The sequence below is a fragment of the Falco rusticolus genome, chromosome 10, assembly GCF_015220075.1.
Source record: "Falco rusticolus isolate bFalRus1 chromosome 10, bFalRus1.pri, whole genome shotgun sequence".
NCBI classification, from domain to species: Eukaryota; Metazoa; Chordata; class Aves; order Falconiformes; family Falconidae; genus Falco; species Falco rusticolus.
The window spans coordinates 2664043-2680219 of record NC_051196.1 but is presented as its reverse complement, the minus strand read 5'-3'; the positions used below and the strand labels follow the sequence as shown (position 1 = coordinate 2680219).

At 38.2% G+C, this 16177-nt stretch overlaps 1 protein-coding gene across 1 annotated transcript in view; it reads left to right on the top strand.

The window, feature by feature from the left end:
- The first annotated feature begins 8416 nt into the window (after nt 1-8416).
- The window catches only part of LOC119154720 (mucin-5AC-like), a 49902-nt gene continuing 42141 nt past the window's right edge, over nt 8417-16177 (top strand). Inside the window, exons 1-9 of the mRNA XM_037402607.1 lie at nt 8417-8510; nt 9514-9585; nt 11206-11277; nt 12300-12561; nt 13621-13735; nt 14183-14273; nt 14673-14785; nt 15279-15495; nt 15839-15964. Coding sequence (XP_037258504.1) covers nt 8417-8510; nt 9514-9585; nt 11206-11277; nt 12300-12561; nt 13621-13735; nt 14183-14273; nt 14673-14785; nt 15279-15495; nt 15839-15964 — 1162 coding nt within the window. The remainder of the gene's footprint in view (nt 8511-9513; nt 9586-11205; nt 11278-12299; nt 12562-13620; nt 13736-14182; nt 14274-14672; nt 14786-15278; nt 15496-15838; nt 15965-16177) is intronic.

The following is a 16177-nucleotide window of genomic DNA, read 5'->3' as shown; positions in this document are numbered from 1 at the left end:
ACTGTTTGACAGTCGAAACGACATTGATAAAGTTTGCCTGATGATGACAATAGAAAGGAGCAGAATCATCTGCTGCTCATCCTTTACTCTGGTAGTCATTTCAGGTCAGGGGAAGAAATTTCAGTCAATACAAAACGTGAACATGCAACAGCAGTTTTCAGTCATTTGCAGCAATGGATCAAAGCAGATAAGGATTTTCATAGTTTTCAGATCAATAAAGCTGAAAACTGACTATAAAAGAGGTCAACAGACAATTCATCCACTGACGTATTGAATGTTCAATACAGTACAAGTCTAGCTGCTCAAGTTTGGCAGCATTCTTGTTTTATTTCATACTTCGGCATTCCAAAATGATAAGGAGGCTGACAGCTCAGCTTAGCAAACCATGCAGACCAATTAGTCACCTCCATGATGCGTATTTAGAGAACGTATCTAAAAGCCATGTCTATGATAACTTAAAACATCGAGCCCAGAGAAATGAGAATTTCTCATGAGAAGTTTTCTACCCATCCAGACTCGATGGGGAAGGATTACTTACGTTATGAGTGCAGGCTATCTGAAGTCATAATGTGCCATCTTTGTGCATATGCAGTATTACACAATCTCTAAGTATATGATCAGATCCTGCTGCTCTCCACCGGGTTTCTATTTCACCGGGTGTACACCAAGCACCTGCTGAAGGGAGGGTGAACCCGGATTCAAGGTTGAATAAAAACATATTGCAAGCATGATGGTTGTTCACAGTCCTCTCATTGCCTAGAGAAACTGGCTGTTGCAGAGTGAACATGGCACACAGATGTCATCATGTCAAAACAGATTTAATTTCTCCCTCAGTTAGAATAGTTCTTTTTCAATGGTCCACATACCTGCTTAAATTGCAGCTATCACAGTCAGTGATCTGCAGAACTGTGGGACCTTCATAGTTCTACCTGAAGTCAACAGTGTAAACATGCACGCTACCAAAACAAAGCTCAGTACTTTAAAAAATCAGTCCTAGGAGTGTTAGACTCTTCACCCAAAATTACTGGATTCCCATAACTTTTCCATGCCTCATTTAGCAATATGTAAAACAAAGGTAATAAAACCTAAGTATTTCAAAACATCTTTTCGAAAGCAATACATTGCTGTTGATGAACATCTCAGGTACTCCAGTGATGGGCACCACAGAAAAGTAACTGGGGAAATTGTTGAGTCTGTATTCAGAGTAAGGCTTCAATAACACACAGCAACAAAGTGTCAGGACACGCAGTTAAAAATAATTGAACAAATGACTGAAGATACTCATTGTCTAAGCTCTGCCTAAAAAAAGCAAGAACCCTCTAAGAAACATAATGTTTCACTCATGTAATTTAAAACTCTTGCATGGAACTGCACTGATGGTCTTAACAGCAATACTTCCCAGAGTTTTGACCTTGCAAATTTAGAAATATTTTATAAAAGTAAATAAAAGCTTTGCAAAAGAATGTATTAAACTAAAAATAAAATGGATGAAGGCAATGCTATTATAAAGCTTCATACCAATAACCACATAAGCGAACATCAGGACTGTCTTCGAAATACTTGGTTCTGATCCCTGCTACTGCAATGAAGTCTTGCAGAACTGATAGCAATCCTTTGACACTTACAAACCTGATCCAAATTTCCAAGTGAAATTAATCTGTTGCCAGCTTGTAACTCCTTGTATTTTGTCCAACATCTTCCATTAGTTTAAGTCTTTCTGCTGTACTATTATCTAAGTTTGTAAACTGAAATGCTAAATATAGAAAAGGAACTTTTGAAAGTTATTTTACAATACATATTCAACACACACACAGAGGCCCCATGCAATATGTTCTCTCCTCAAGGAGGATGATATAACAGAAACTTTAATTATTAAAATGAATAGCAATATTTGAATTGAGATCTCTGCTATCTTTTATACCACGGCTATAAATTTAACTAATTTCTCAGAGTCCTGAAATTATACGTGGACTAAAGGATTTTGTTTCCTTCTCCATTTGTCTTTGTTTACATGCATTTTATTATTTCTTCCATGCACTTTTTGGATAAAGAAATTCTGCTACAGATTTAAACTAAGGGCATAATTGCAAATGTCCAGTGGATGAAGACAGTACAACTTCCACTAATACTAAGACTTCTGATAAAACTCACTAGTGGTAATAGTGTATATATATGCACTTCTTCTAGAGTCTGTTGTTTATATTATTACAAACATCTAAGTGTCATTCAGCAGAATGATGTCCACCAGAGGACATAGACTTTTTTTGAGGCTGTGGATCACTACTAGGTCTCTGTGAGGGTTTAGATATACTGCTCAGCTCAGCACCCCCTTTCACCCACTTTTTACTTGTACCATTTATTTCTCTGAGCCTGCAAACACACACCAATTGTTACTAAAGACTGATTTTTGACTTTGGGGCACTACTTCACTACCTAACAGAGTAGTTAGTAGAACAGCTTCAGCTCGCTTTAGGCAGCGCTGCTACAACTGTATGGCACAATATAGCCCTGGGTAGAGATATCAGCTCAAATCCCCAATACAATGTTGCAGCATAAGTGCCTCAGAAAAAGACAAATTCTCTTAGCTGCGACTTCGTATCAATGTAGTGACACTATTTCCTATTATGAATTTACCTTGGCTGTTGTAAGCAGAGGGATCTCTGCAACATGCACCACTGCACAATGTAAATATGTCCTCAAGTATCTGTGTGTACATCACTTTTTTAGTTTATAATACCAATTGCAAATATTAGTATGCACAGTTGATGTGTCTGTGTTTACAAGCTATAAAGAGGCTTAAGTGTTTATCCCCTTTGTACAGAGAAATATCCTGGATGTGTCCAGACAGCATGGAAACCTTACTCTGGTCCCTGTGTTCATACTCCTCATGGTAAAGGATGCACATTATTTTTTTCTGCAGAACCTTCTCTTACTCAAAGCATTGCAGGGATCTTTCTGGTAAAATTGTATTTAAGATTTCCTGCTTTGTTTATTTGTTTGTTGCAGAACTTAAATTTGAGGTGACTGAATAAGGGAAACACTGAAAAGAACAGGACAGTGTCATCAAGCTGCTTAAGTGCCACCAAGTTCATTTGTGATGCCAGTTAAAAGATTTATATCAAATTATAACTGCAGTTTTAAACATTCTTCATTTTCTGGACAATCAGCTTGAAACGTTGAACATGTAGAAGTGCTGAGCATTCAGTCATCGCTGAAAGCAGCAGGAGCCATGCTCTGAACATACAGCTTTGTACGTAACGCCAAATACTCTGAAGAAAAACCCCAGATCCCAAGTTGTCTTCAACTGGGTATGTCAAGAAGTAGAACACTGGAGGGAGAAGGGAAAGAGAAGAATGCAGAGCAGCACTGACTGCAGGTAGATCTGAATCAAAGAAACAGTAATTACACAGATGGCAGAAGGAGCCAGTCATGAGGAGGATTATTCTGTATACAGAAATTCTGGGAATAACAACCTGAAATTTGGCACTGGAGTTACAGAAAAGGTGTGAAGGCAGGCATGGACTAAAATAATGCTGTTCAGCTGCTGAATGTTTGATTACAGGGAAAACTCCTCATACCAGTGCAGGATTGCTCTGGAAACTTGTGGTAATCTCACACTATTGTGCAATACTAATACTGTTGTCCATTTGACCCAGTTCTCACCTATAAGAGCATAGGTACCATTGACATGCAGAACTTGTAAGATGAGGTCTCTTTACCAACTTTGCATAGGTGGAATATCTTAGTACAGAACTCTAAGATGTTCTGTGACTGAATTTCTTCCCAAAAGAAAACCAATAAGTAAAATGAGAGATACTATACTCAATATATTCTACTTCCTAGTCATATTGGTGTAAACTAGCCTCTTATGTTGCAGCTAGATAGTTTCCAGTGACTGATTTAGCTTATTAAGCTATTCTGGGGGCTTTCTAAATGACACTGCAACCTTTGAAATGAACAGATAATAGAAACAAACCCAGAAATAGATCCTAATCATATTACACATTCTATGCTTCACAGTAAAGCACAGAGGCTGCAAGGGACATCAAAGCATTATGTGCTTGGCCCTCTACAATGCACACACTGGAAGACAGCAGGAGAACTACTCATGTTAATGAAATAGGGTTTCAAATCTCAGGTATTCATGTGATTTGATTTTCAATCAATGAGTTTCATCTAAGCATTTTGAAGTAAAGGAATGGATCAACAGCACCATGTTTGACTAAGATCTAGTAAAGGACACAAAAGGAGTTGTATCCCTATTATATCTTCAACTATAGCTTTATTTTGATAGACTATACTGTATCATACTATAAAATACCTACTGCAACTGTTTGAAATGTAGTTCATCTTCATATAATTAAGAGAACACCTATAATGTTAATGAACAACTTTTGAGTAGAAACTAATCAGTTATCTCACTTTTCCAGAGAAACTTTCAGGTAAAAAACGGGTTTGAATTTGCACCGGTCAAAAATTAGGGACAATCAGAATGGTACTTCAGCTGAATGCAAAGCCTAATGTCCCAGCACTAATTCTGGAGCTTAAACTCAGCCTCAGAAGTGGACAAATGACCAGCCTGAGAAAAGCCCAGCAGAGACGTCCTTGTTAACTTGCATTGTAGTGCTGGCACAGAGGAAATGTCAGAATTTCTTTCAATTACAAATGTTTTCATTCTTCCCTCAAAAGGAAGCTACTCCAATAGAGCACTAGGTGGACTAGACACCTTCTGCATGTCTCTATGAGTCCATCATACTGTCTCTTAGAAATATAAGTGGAGACACTGATTTCCATCGTTACTGCACCTGAAAGTTAACCAAATTAGCTATGACATTTTATCTGCATTCTACAAGAGAGGCTGTATGAAAGTAAGATGAGGGTCTCATTTTTTCTTATGAAGAACCAGATTCAGGAAAGAAAGAAGTGTCAGCCTTTTCAGATCAAGTACAATGTTAGAATCCTTTACCTTTTCTGTTAAAAAAAAACAACACACCAACAACTTACAGCAATCAATTTTCAAAATATATTAGTACTTCTGCTTATGCAGTCAACTGTATTTGATCATAAACAGTTACACAAACCTGGACATGTTGCTCCAAGCCAGTCTTCGAAAAATATTCTTCCATGTCAAGTGTGTAAATCTAATGAGTGAATAGTGGTGAAATACAATTTGAAGAGTAATTATTTCTTTGAATAATTATTAATACTGCTAAATTAACTTATCATAAATATTTGGAAATTATTTTTGCAAGTATCATATTTTGACACATTTTATAATGATTTGCAGAAATAATCAGCACAAGATAATGGAAGTTAACATGGCAAGAAGATTAATGAATGAAGTAACCACTTAGGAGTGTAAAGATAATGTGATTCATGACATACAAGAGGTTTGAGACTTTCAGGCAAAAATGCAAACATAGGCAACTACTTTTGATGGTGCCTTAAAGCTCAGTCAAAGGGGTGCAATTTAACTGAAACTGTTTTCAACCTAGTTTGTGATGACCATAGAAAGGGCATCATCATAGTGACCAAACTGGGATCTCAGAGGTCTCAGTACTTCCCTGAACATGCAGGAAATGTTAACCTGTGTATATGAGACCACAGAATAGCAGCTGGTGATTTGAACTGATTTTTCAGTGATAAGCAATGTAATGATTCATAAAGCATATTTTTCTTCTTACCAACAGAATCACTTCATAAGCTTATCAGTTGAGTTTACCATACGATTTTATAATTAATCACACACCAGTTCTTTCTCTTAAAATTATTTTTTTTTTAGATCTTCATCCTGGAACTTTGATAATAACTGTTAGAGGTGATACCATTGCCCTTAGATTTTCACTGCATGTATTTCTGTATGTAAAAGCATCTTGCACCTATCTTCTTTTCCTCATAAGCAATACTAAGGTAAATTCTACAGACATATACATCAATTAACTTACCAGAGGTATAACTCACAACTGAAGCTGACCAATTATTTTCCTCAACACTTCCAGTTTTATTTAGTTATGTCACTTTTATTTAAATATTAATAACTAGTTGTACTTTTACAGTGTTTAGGAAAGATAGCATCTTATTTTGCTTCTGTTTACTGCTTAGGGGAAAAAATATGCCTTTTATTTTTGTCTTAATGCTGACATTACTTCCTCAAATATAACTGCTCCAACAGAGGGAATACATATTATTTTTCAGAAAAAAAATAATAGAAAATCATGTTTGAAGGAATCTTAAATGGCCATTTAGTCTGTTCCCCTGCTACAGGGCACTATCAACAGCACTTACACTGACACCATTCTCAGGTAGGTCTTTTTCTAATCTGTTCCTAAAAACCACCAGTGATAGAAATTTGACAGCCTTCTTAAGCAACGTATCTGAGTACTTCATCACTCTTGAAAAAAGGAAATTTCTCCCCAATGTCTAACTTAAACTTCATTCCCAGTTTTAAGCCCCATTATGTCTTATCATTTTGACTGAGAATATGGAGACCATCCCAGTACCACCTTCTCTGCAGAAACTGTTTGATCTCATGTGGGATTATGGGATCCATCCTTCTACTGAAAGGCTGTGTTTCTCTACACCCCAGGGTAAAACACTATAAAAGGTTAATTCACCAAAGTAATATAGCTGTAAATTAATACATTAATATATTCACAAAACATTGTTCACTCTCTTATTGTTCCTAAGATAAGGAACATTTCAAAGGAGATTCTTATGAATCAGTCTTTTTGAGTGTCTAGGAAGAGCAATCAGCAAGAAAATCTAAATTTTTTTATTGTAGGTAGAATCAGTCTAATTTGTTATGGTGAAATCACGTTTACTCAGAAGAGAAACAGCTGAAATAGCACTAAAACTGCCCATGTGAGAGGTGGAATCCCTCAGGGAAAGGTCCTTATTACTGACTCTGCAATGCTGGAGGACTTTCACTGTATAGTCCTGTGTCATGCCTGGCCTGTGCTGACCTCAGATGGCATTTGATTATTCCTTTTTCACAGGCAAAGTAGCTACATAGAGAGATAGAAACTCATTTTAAAAAATCTGTCAGACAGAACTTCCTTAGGTTTTTTGAGAAGTTAAGTTGCCATCATTTATCATAAGGAGGAAAATTAAAAATAGTGAGGTAATCCATTCCAAGTTCCTGCTCAAAAGTCACTCAGAAGTCCCTTAAATTGTATTTATCCTATAATATACAACAATTTGGGAAGACTAAGCCTAAGCAAAAATTATTCCTGCTCACTGCTTGACATTTAATCAAAAAGATCTGCAGAAAGAAGACTCCTCCTAGAGTGCAAATACCTGAGAAAAAGTCAGAGCATCCTCTATTTACCTGTGCACCTGTAAAGGAAAACTAAAATGTCTGAAGCCCCACCTTTTAAGAACCTTGTGAAACAATCTGGGAACTGAGCCAAAACCTACTCCCTCACTATATAAGTCTCCGGAGCAAACAGGTATTTCCTCAGAGGCAGGTTGTTCGGTAGTTTCTACCGGACTTCCAGAAGATGGGCACAGGTGGTGGGACACGAATACCACTATGGATATTGGTATTAGCACTTGCCTTCATACAGATCAAAGGTAGGAAGATTCACTTGCTTGCTGTTTTTACTGCTCTAAAGAATTTATAACTTGCTTTGGAGTCTGAAATATTTTTTTCTTGGCTTTGTGAAGCTAATGAACCTATCACCTTTATGCAAAATTTTTCTGTTACAAATACTTCCCTTCCTAAGAAGAGGAAATTAACTGCTTTGAAAAATGATACTGTATTCCATGCTCTCATCGTATTTTCTTCAGTCAAAATCTGGAATGGCTCCATTGAATTCAGTGAAACTCAGCTGGAAATTACATTTCTACCAAAATGCCTCAAGATTCATGTTTAGCTTTTGATGTCCACTTCATGGTGGTACAGCATTTCTAAATACACAATCCAAAAGGTGCAAAAGTGGCTTTAGGCACAAACAAATCAGTGGAGTCTGTCTGTATGCATTGGTAAAGATCTTGTTTGTTTTATCAGCTGCTGATACAATATTGAAAAAAGGAAGGATTTTGTTTGAAAAATAATGGACAACGGATTTTGGAAATTCATCTATTTTTACACATTTGATTGCGTAAATGCTTGGAGCACAGGGCTGGTTTCTGATGGGGTCAAAACAAATGGAGTTGCCTTAAGTATTCTAGGAGGTCACTTAATACTTGCACATGAGTGAAGATCTTTTTTACATATACTTCACCTATTAATTTCTTTTAAAGTTTAAGATAACGACAATGTTAGTTTTAGTGCATTTTTGGTTTCAGATGCAGATCCTATTGTATTATTTTTTCCTACTTCCAGATAACTCCACATTAACTTAAGTTAAAAAGTGCTTTTGATGGGCTATTCTTTGACATCAAAACACTAGCTGTAGCATTACTGCGCCATGCAATGGAAACAGGAGTCTGCAATGCATATGGCATGAAGCAGAGAGTTGGAGCCATGCAGTGCACAGAGAGAGAAGCAAACATCTCTCTGAGGCTAGGTAGTGGGGAAGAGGAGCCCAGGAGTATTGAATGGTTCATAGCTTAAAAACAGGCATGATGTGTCCTTCCAGCACCAGCTGCAGCCCCTCAGCTGGTGCAAAAAGGAAGGGACTTGGGAGCAACCTACAGCTCTGATTTCAGCCTCAGCCCCTCTAGTGGTGCTCCCCACCACTGCTCTCCTTGTGGGATGCAGTGGAGGGTTTGCCTGCCTTTTCGGTTTTCTCTGGCCAGCACAACTTCCCCTGCAACCTGCCCTCTGATGAGCTCTCACTAAGCAGTGCATTAAAAGCCCCTCTGGCCCCTGCAGGTGTTGTGTGTGTTCCTATTCTGATGCTGCAGTGGAATGGAATGAAAAATTATTTCTTTGCTGGAAACAAAAAAAATTTACTTTGGGGCAAAGTCATCAGTCACAAATGTATCTATTGGAAAGACCTATTTCTTTCCGTGTGGGTTGTGCATTTATTTTCCTTCTGCTACTTATTAAAAAAAGTGCTTCAAACTGTAAAATACAGAGTAACTTTGGCTTTCAGTAAGAGAGGACAGAAATCAGTCCTCTAATTCTAAAAATATTTCTTCCTTTACAAAAGAGACCTGTTTTTAAAGCCCTCAGGCTAGACAAAGGGTTTTACTGATGCTTAAAGTACACAGTGATCATTAAAACTAAGAAAATGAAGTCTTTTTCTGAAAAGTTTATAAGGACATCCAGGGGTACCGTGACAAAAGTACATAGAATAAGGATCTGCTCAAATTATCACGGAATGTTTCTGATGGCTTCCCTGCAGCAATTTATGAGGAAAAAAAAAAAAAGTTGAAGGAGTGGTGCACAGCCATCATGGTTGCATGTAGCACAGGTCCTGATGCAAATCTGACCTCCTGTACATGAATATAGCTTTGCTGTTTTTTTGATATACTGACTGTTGCATTTTTAAACAGATATAATTGAGAAATTATGAGGGAACTCAAGAAAGTTAGGCATTAACATTTTCCTCCACTCTTCTGCAGTTCAAGCCCAGGACGATGAACATCAAACAAAATCAGACTATGTTTCTGAAGCCCTCCTGCAGCGACAAAAAAGTAAGTATTTTTATGATGATGATCTATTTCTAAGATTTTGTCCCAAATTCACTTGATAAATAATAAGATTACTACAGCCTTATTCCCAGGTAGAACCCCCCACCCCACCCCTCACTCCCCCTCAAAAAAAAGGACAGAGAAATCCTCTGAACTGTATATCCAGTTCCCAGCCAATCTCTGACTGCTCTAAACTGGACAACTTCCTCTGAGATCTGGCCCAGTGGATCTGGTCTACTGATATGATACAGTTATCTAATCTTTAACTTCATGAAAGGTACATACCTTCTATCTAAAAGTGTATTTTCAGAAGAGGTGTGTGTATACATACATATCACTAAGGCACTTGATAGCAGGTAATAAAAGATACATTTTTTATGTTGTGTCAAGATGACTGCTTCACTCATGAGAGAGTAAGAAAACCTTAACTACCTTAAACACTAGAAAAATTAGGCACTACAAGTTCATGCACGACACATAACCGTACAGAGCAAACACCATAACCGTACAGAGCAAAATAAGAGCGGAAGGATACAACACTGACTGATATATTAGTGATGACTAATAGGCTGAAACAATTAATCATGAAGCCTGCCTTACAATCTGTAATTTGTGAGGTCATTAGATGGCAATCAAAATAATGATAAACCCAAACTGGAAGTGTACCACAACTTACTATTAAGTGCATTGAATTACTGGAATAGATTGTCAGGCAAGGTAATATGTGTGTTTTTCCTTAAAATCCTTACATCAAGACTAAATGAGATTGTCTTTCTAAAACACATAAATGTCTTAGTGATTTTTTTTGGTCTAAATGCAGAAGTCAGTGGCTAATATTGCACAATCTACAGTTTGGAATTCATCCAATTCTATGATTTTGGTACTTTCAAATGTGAAACTGTTAAATTCCTCAGACTCTCATGACAAAAAAAAATCACATTGCCTGTTCTCTAAGTATTCTATCTCTTTCACTGCTGGATCCAAAGAGGAAACATTGGATTTGGACATGGAAAATTTAGGGCGGGATACTACCAATAGGAAGTCTTTGTATGAAAAGCACATGATTAAAGTTTCACAGAATTTAAACTGTTTTAAAAAAAAAAATCCACTAAAGAGTTGGTTGTGCAGAATTGCATATCTCAGCACAAAGAAAGACATGAACTTCAGAAAAAAACCCAGCTCCTCTTTCTCATCTTCAGCTTCTAATATTCCTCAGTAACTTTCTGCTCAGTAACTTCTGCTAAGTGCACTGAGAGGCCGAGTTTCAGACAGACATTAGCAGTGGTTTTTCTGCATCACTATTACAACACTGTGCTCCAAGGAGCAGGTTGCTGCTTTTCACTTCAGAATATCAGGGACAGTATCAGATGGGAGTCTTGAACAAATAACGGGAGGACGTACTACAGCCAAAGAGCGTGGTCTTTGGGATTTGGCTGGTAGTAAAATATATAGAAAGACAGAACACAAAGCCCTGTGTAAAAACCAGCAACAAAACATTGTGGAAACTTCCCCTTAGAGTGTAATTAGTAGTAGGAAATGTTAATCACTAAAGAAACTAGGCAATCTCTATCCATTTTTTAGGACTTCTAATAAGATTAAACTTGATCTTTTTTTCCTCCTTAGATTTTTCACCGGCTTCGAAATCCCAAGAACTGACAATCATTCCAGCTTTTCAAAACACACTGAAGCTAAAGGGTAAGTTAAACAAATGTCATGGCTCAGATATCTGTATTCTTGTTGATCAAGAGCATGGAATGACTGATTAATAAATTGTATAAGATCCTTCAGCAGCATAAAACAAAAAATGAACAAGAAAAGTAGTCAGTTTGTCAGGTAACAAGGATAATCTAAATGTGACTCCAGTACTCAGCCTGCATTTTGTTAATACGATGCAACTGTAAAAAAAAAAAAAAAAAAAGAAGGTTTAAAATTTTTATATACGTATATATATATATATAAAAATACCGGGATAAATCTTGCACAATATTTCCAGTAAAGAGAGGGAAATATCAGTGTGTTCAAAGCACTGGTGAGACACCTTATCTGGGGTATAGGGTACAATTCTGACTAGTTGTGGTCAAGCAGGATGAGTGTAAATCTGGAAGAGGTGCAGAGAGGGACTATGAGGATAACCAGGGAGACAGAGAGCCTGCTTGTAAGGAAATGGAGGCTGAAAACAGATAAATGATTTCTGCAGTGAGTGGGGGGAGTAGCTGGGAGGTGGGACCCCTTCAAGGTGAAGTGTAATACTGGCACAAGAACAACCAGGCATACATAAGGCAGGAATGTATTTTGGAAGATGCTGGTAATCCAGACGTTCAAAGGATGCGCCTATAAGTGGCCTTCCCTAATAGAAGTACCCGCTAGTTTTAAACTAAGCTTAAACTGTTTTATAGTGAAACTTTAGGACTTCATACATTTAGAAAAAGTTTTATATAGAATGTAGCTTTCCGCAGAACCAGGGCATTGGACATAGCGACGTGGGAGGTCTCTTCCAGCCTTAGACCCTATATCCCTATGCAAAACAGATCAAACACAAAAGATAACTGAACTAAGTAAAGAACAGATCCATAAACAAATAGCCTGACAAGAAGGAAAACAGAAGATTGGCTTCTTGGACAGCAGCTAGTGAAAGAAATAGAAGGGGAAAAGCAACTGAAGGGAGTGTATCTACAGCAAATTACAGAAAATTCTTACTACTTATTTTGAACCCACAGCTGGCAACCCCTCCCACAATGGCCGTGTGTGCAGCACCTGGGGTAACTTCCACTTCAAAACCTTTGATGGGGACATCTTTTACTTCCCTGGGGTCTGCAATTACATCTTTACATCCAACTGCAAATCTCCCTATGAGGATTTCAACATCCAGATCAGGCGTACAATGATGGAAAACGCTACCGTGATCACTCATGTAATCATGAAGCTGGAAGGAGTAGTGATTGAACTGACCCGTGGCTCTGTCCTGCTTGATGACAAACCGTATGTTCATAACTTGAAACTGCCTTCACTTCTCTCGCTCCCAGTGGGCTCTTGGAGCAAGCATCCCTTTCCTCCACCTAATCTCACATTGCTCCCAAGCAGCTGGAGGGCTCAGGTCCTTCCTGAAGTATCAACAAAAATAAGAGGGCCTGACAGTGAGCTAAGTGCCATTTCTGCAGGTTACCCATGCCTATCTTGTTCAGACCAGCTAAATCCCAGATGCTGCCCCACTGTTACAATCATGCATGTAAATATACAATTGAGTCTGTAACCTGGATTCAGTCAAAATGTTAGGTTTTTACACCCTTTAAGTTTTGACTCTCCGTTAATTTTACCAGAACAGGATTCTTGAGAGGAATTTTTGACAGCTTTTGTCCTTGCACTGAACAGTAAGCAGTTAAGCAGTGACTGCAGCTTGTACCTGCGTTCATTTAAAACGAGCTGGTCTGGAAACCAGCTCTCTATGTAGCAACAGTAGCACTGACTTTGGCATAGGGTGTGAAACCCATCCAAAAGGCTGGGTAAATATTTGAGTAGTTATCCCATAGTGAGTTGTGTATTATAACAGCTAAGTACAGTGAACTAGTCTAAAGGTTATCTTGGGTACACCTTTGTGAATGGCAGTCATCTCACAGAAAGCCTGAAGAGTCTATCCCTTTATCATCAAGGGCTTGAAGGAGTAAATAGCAATATCCTGAAGCATACTGCCTGCAAAACAGAACCTCCCAGCACTTTTTTGAACAACACAACCAAAGACACATGCCAACATTTTACCTAGTAAAAATTTTTACCTAAAAGAATTTACCTGGTAAAACACCATTAACAGATAGAGCCAAAAGGAACAGCAGGGAAAGCAAGGTCATTCTATTTGCACAAGAAGCAATTGCATAGGGAACAGCCAAAATGTTATCACCTTGTGCTGGCTGTATTTAGTTACTGCTCTAATTTCCCCACCTATGCATGCTGATGCTTCTCAAAGAGAATGAGAAAGGATATCAGTGTGGCTGTTCAATGGATATTCTGTCCCTACCCCCACTGAATTAAGTGATCTTTCTCCAGGGTTCAGATGCCCTACAGCCATATGGGAGTCTTGATAGAGAGAAGTAACAGCTATCTGAAAGTGTCTGCCAAGTTAGGACTGACCTTCCTTTGGAATGAAGAGGACGCCCTCCTGGTAAGAAAACATTCAAAACATGGCAGAAAGGTGGATTTTGAAATTAGTCTGTTTACATCTTTGCAGTCTTAACCAGCCAGCAGGCGTTAGTTACATTTGGATTTGTGTCCATTTTTAGCGTATTGTTCTGTCTTCCAGTCTTTCCTCGATTTCCCTTTTTTTTCCCCCAAGCTCAGCTCAGGATCAATAAAGCCCCAGTTACCACGTTCCCACCTCACAGTGTACTCCTCAGATCCCAGACCTGGCAATGCAGTAGAATAAGACCAAGTTTTTCTTGCTGGTCACTGACCTTGGCAATGGTGCCTACCTTGTTACCACATGACTCACTTTGCACAGCATACATACGCCAAATTCTAAGTACATAAGCAATATCGATCTAGGCTGTGTCCCTAACCGTCAAGGCTGACATTACTATGAACCTAAGCTCCCTTTCCTCATTTCTTTTAGGTGGAACTAGATACGAAATACACCAATCAAACTTGCGGACTTTGTGGGGACTTCAATGGAATTCCAATCAGCAATGAATTTATTTCAGAGAGTAAGTAATAAAAAGCATTATTATTAAGTATTGGCGCTTTGTTTTTCTTTCTTTAGCAGTATACTGTAACGTGGGTTGTGGGTTGTATTAACTGCAAAACTAGTGATACTTCTTCATGTATTTCTATGATGTCAGTTATGTATAGAGTAGGCTTTGAGGTGTATTAGGCTGCTTCCATCGCTGTTAGATCTTTTAAGATGTGCCACATGCAACTATCTATGCATTTCCAATAGTTAGGATCCAGTTCCTTGTATACATTCCCCATCTCCTTTTGCCTTTCATATTAGAGTGATAATCACTGTTCATGTCATAGCAGGAAGTGTCACAAAAGAAAATATCTCTGTGCAAAAGCCAGTAAACCAGTAAATTTTATTCTAATATTTGGACTGCTTTTCACAGAGACAAAACTGACACCCATACAGTTTGGGAACAGGCAGAAGATGGATGGACCCACAGAGCAGTGTGCTGATCCTATTTCTCCTGGTGTTACAGTGAACTGCTCAGCTGAATTTGTAAGAACCTCTCTCTCAAAATTATTTTTCTCAATATAAATTACATTATCCCTCTCTTTGGAGAAAAGTTAGAATTGGAAAAAATATAGCACAAATATGACTGAACTATAGGTCTGGAAAAGGTTTTTTCTAGATTTTTTTCTTATTCTTCGCTAAAGTGAATGCTAGAAAGTTGCATTCCCCTTCCAAGAGAAGACTGGGTATTTTCATGAAAAAGAAATTCACTGAGGATGTCAATATAAAGAAACTGTATAATGCTTGGGAAGTCACCGGAGCTGAAAGTAACTCAAGATATAGAGGGATATGGGAGGTAATCAAAGGAGTTCCACATGTACTTGCCCTATTGTTATACTTTGCCTTAAACATCTGCATATGGCTACCGTTGGACAGTTTTGGGACCAGGTGGACCTTTGGTTTGTTCTGCTACATGCCTTAAATAATTAGTTTCATATTTTCTAAACACCTGTTTTACATTCTTTATTTTCCCTCCTAGGCTTCTATCTGTGAGACAGTGTTAACCAGTGAAGCCTTTACAAGCTGTAATGCACTTGTGAGTGTTCAGGACTACATTGAAACTTGCATACAAGACCTATGCCACTGTGATAGCTCTATGGCTGACTTCTGCATGTGCAACACCTTTGCTGAATACTCCCGGCAGTGTGCTCATGCAGGTGGACAGCCTCTGAACTGGAGAACCTCAGAACTGTGTCGTAAGTATCTTGGGAAGGGACCTTCATCTGTGCTTACTACCCATATCTAATAAACTTCAAGTAAATGAATTTTTTTTTCCTGAAGAAGACAGCTGTTTAAAGGTGCATGTCATTTTCATGAAATTACAGTTCTAACCTGAGCATACTCAAGACTTTAGGAATATGGAAGTTTAGAGGATTTCACATTACTAAGCAGTTTTGATATATATAGAACGTGTTGTAGCCTCCACCTGGATCAGGATTCCCCCATTATATCTTGACAGAAAGCATCCTAAATTGCAAATACTGTTTTCTCAACATGTCAAAGAAAAAGTCAGCATTATAACACTCTTTCTGCTTTCAGCAAAATCATGTCCTTTCAACATGCAATACAAGGAGTGTGGCTCCCCCTGCTCTGACACATGCAGCAACCCAGAACGATCTGCACTTTGCGAAGATCATTGTACAGACGGCTGCGTCTGCCCTCCAGGCAAGCTTGTTTCCTGCCCTTTTCTCGTACCCAAACCCTCTACAACACTCACCTGTATACATGGAATAACTTTCCTGCACTGTATCGTTCTCCTCACATTGTCACTGTTATTATCATCGAAGTATCCACCATTTCTATTCAGATTACTAAAAATGCCCTTTTAAACAACAAACATGCCTGAGATATGTACATAATGACTGAACTGAGAATAAG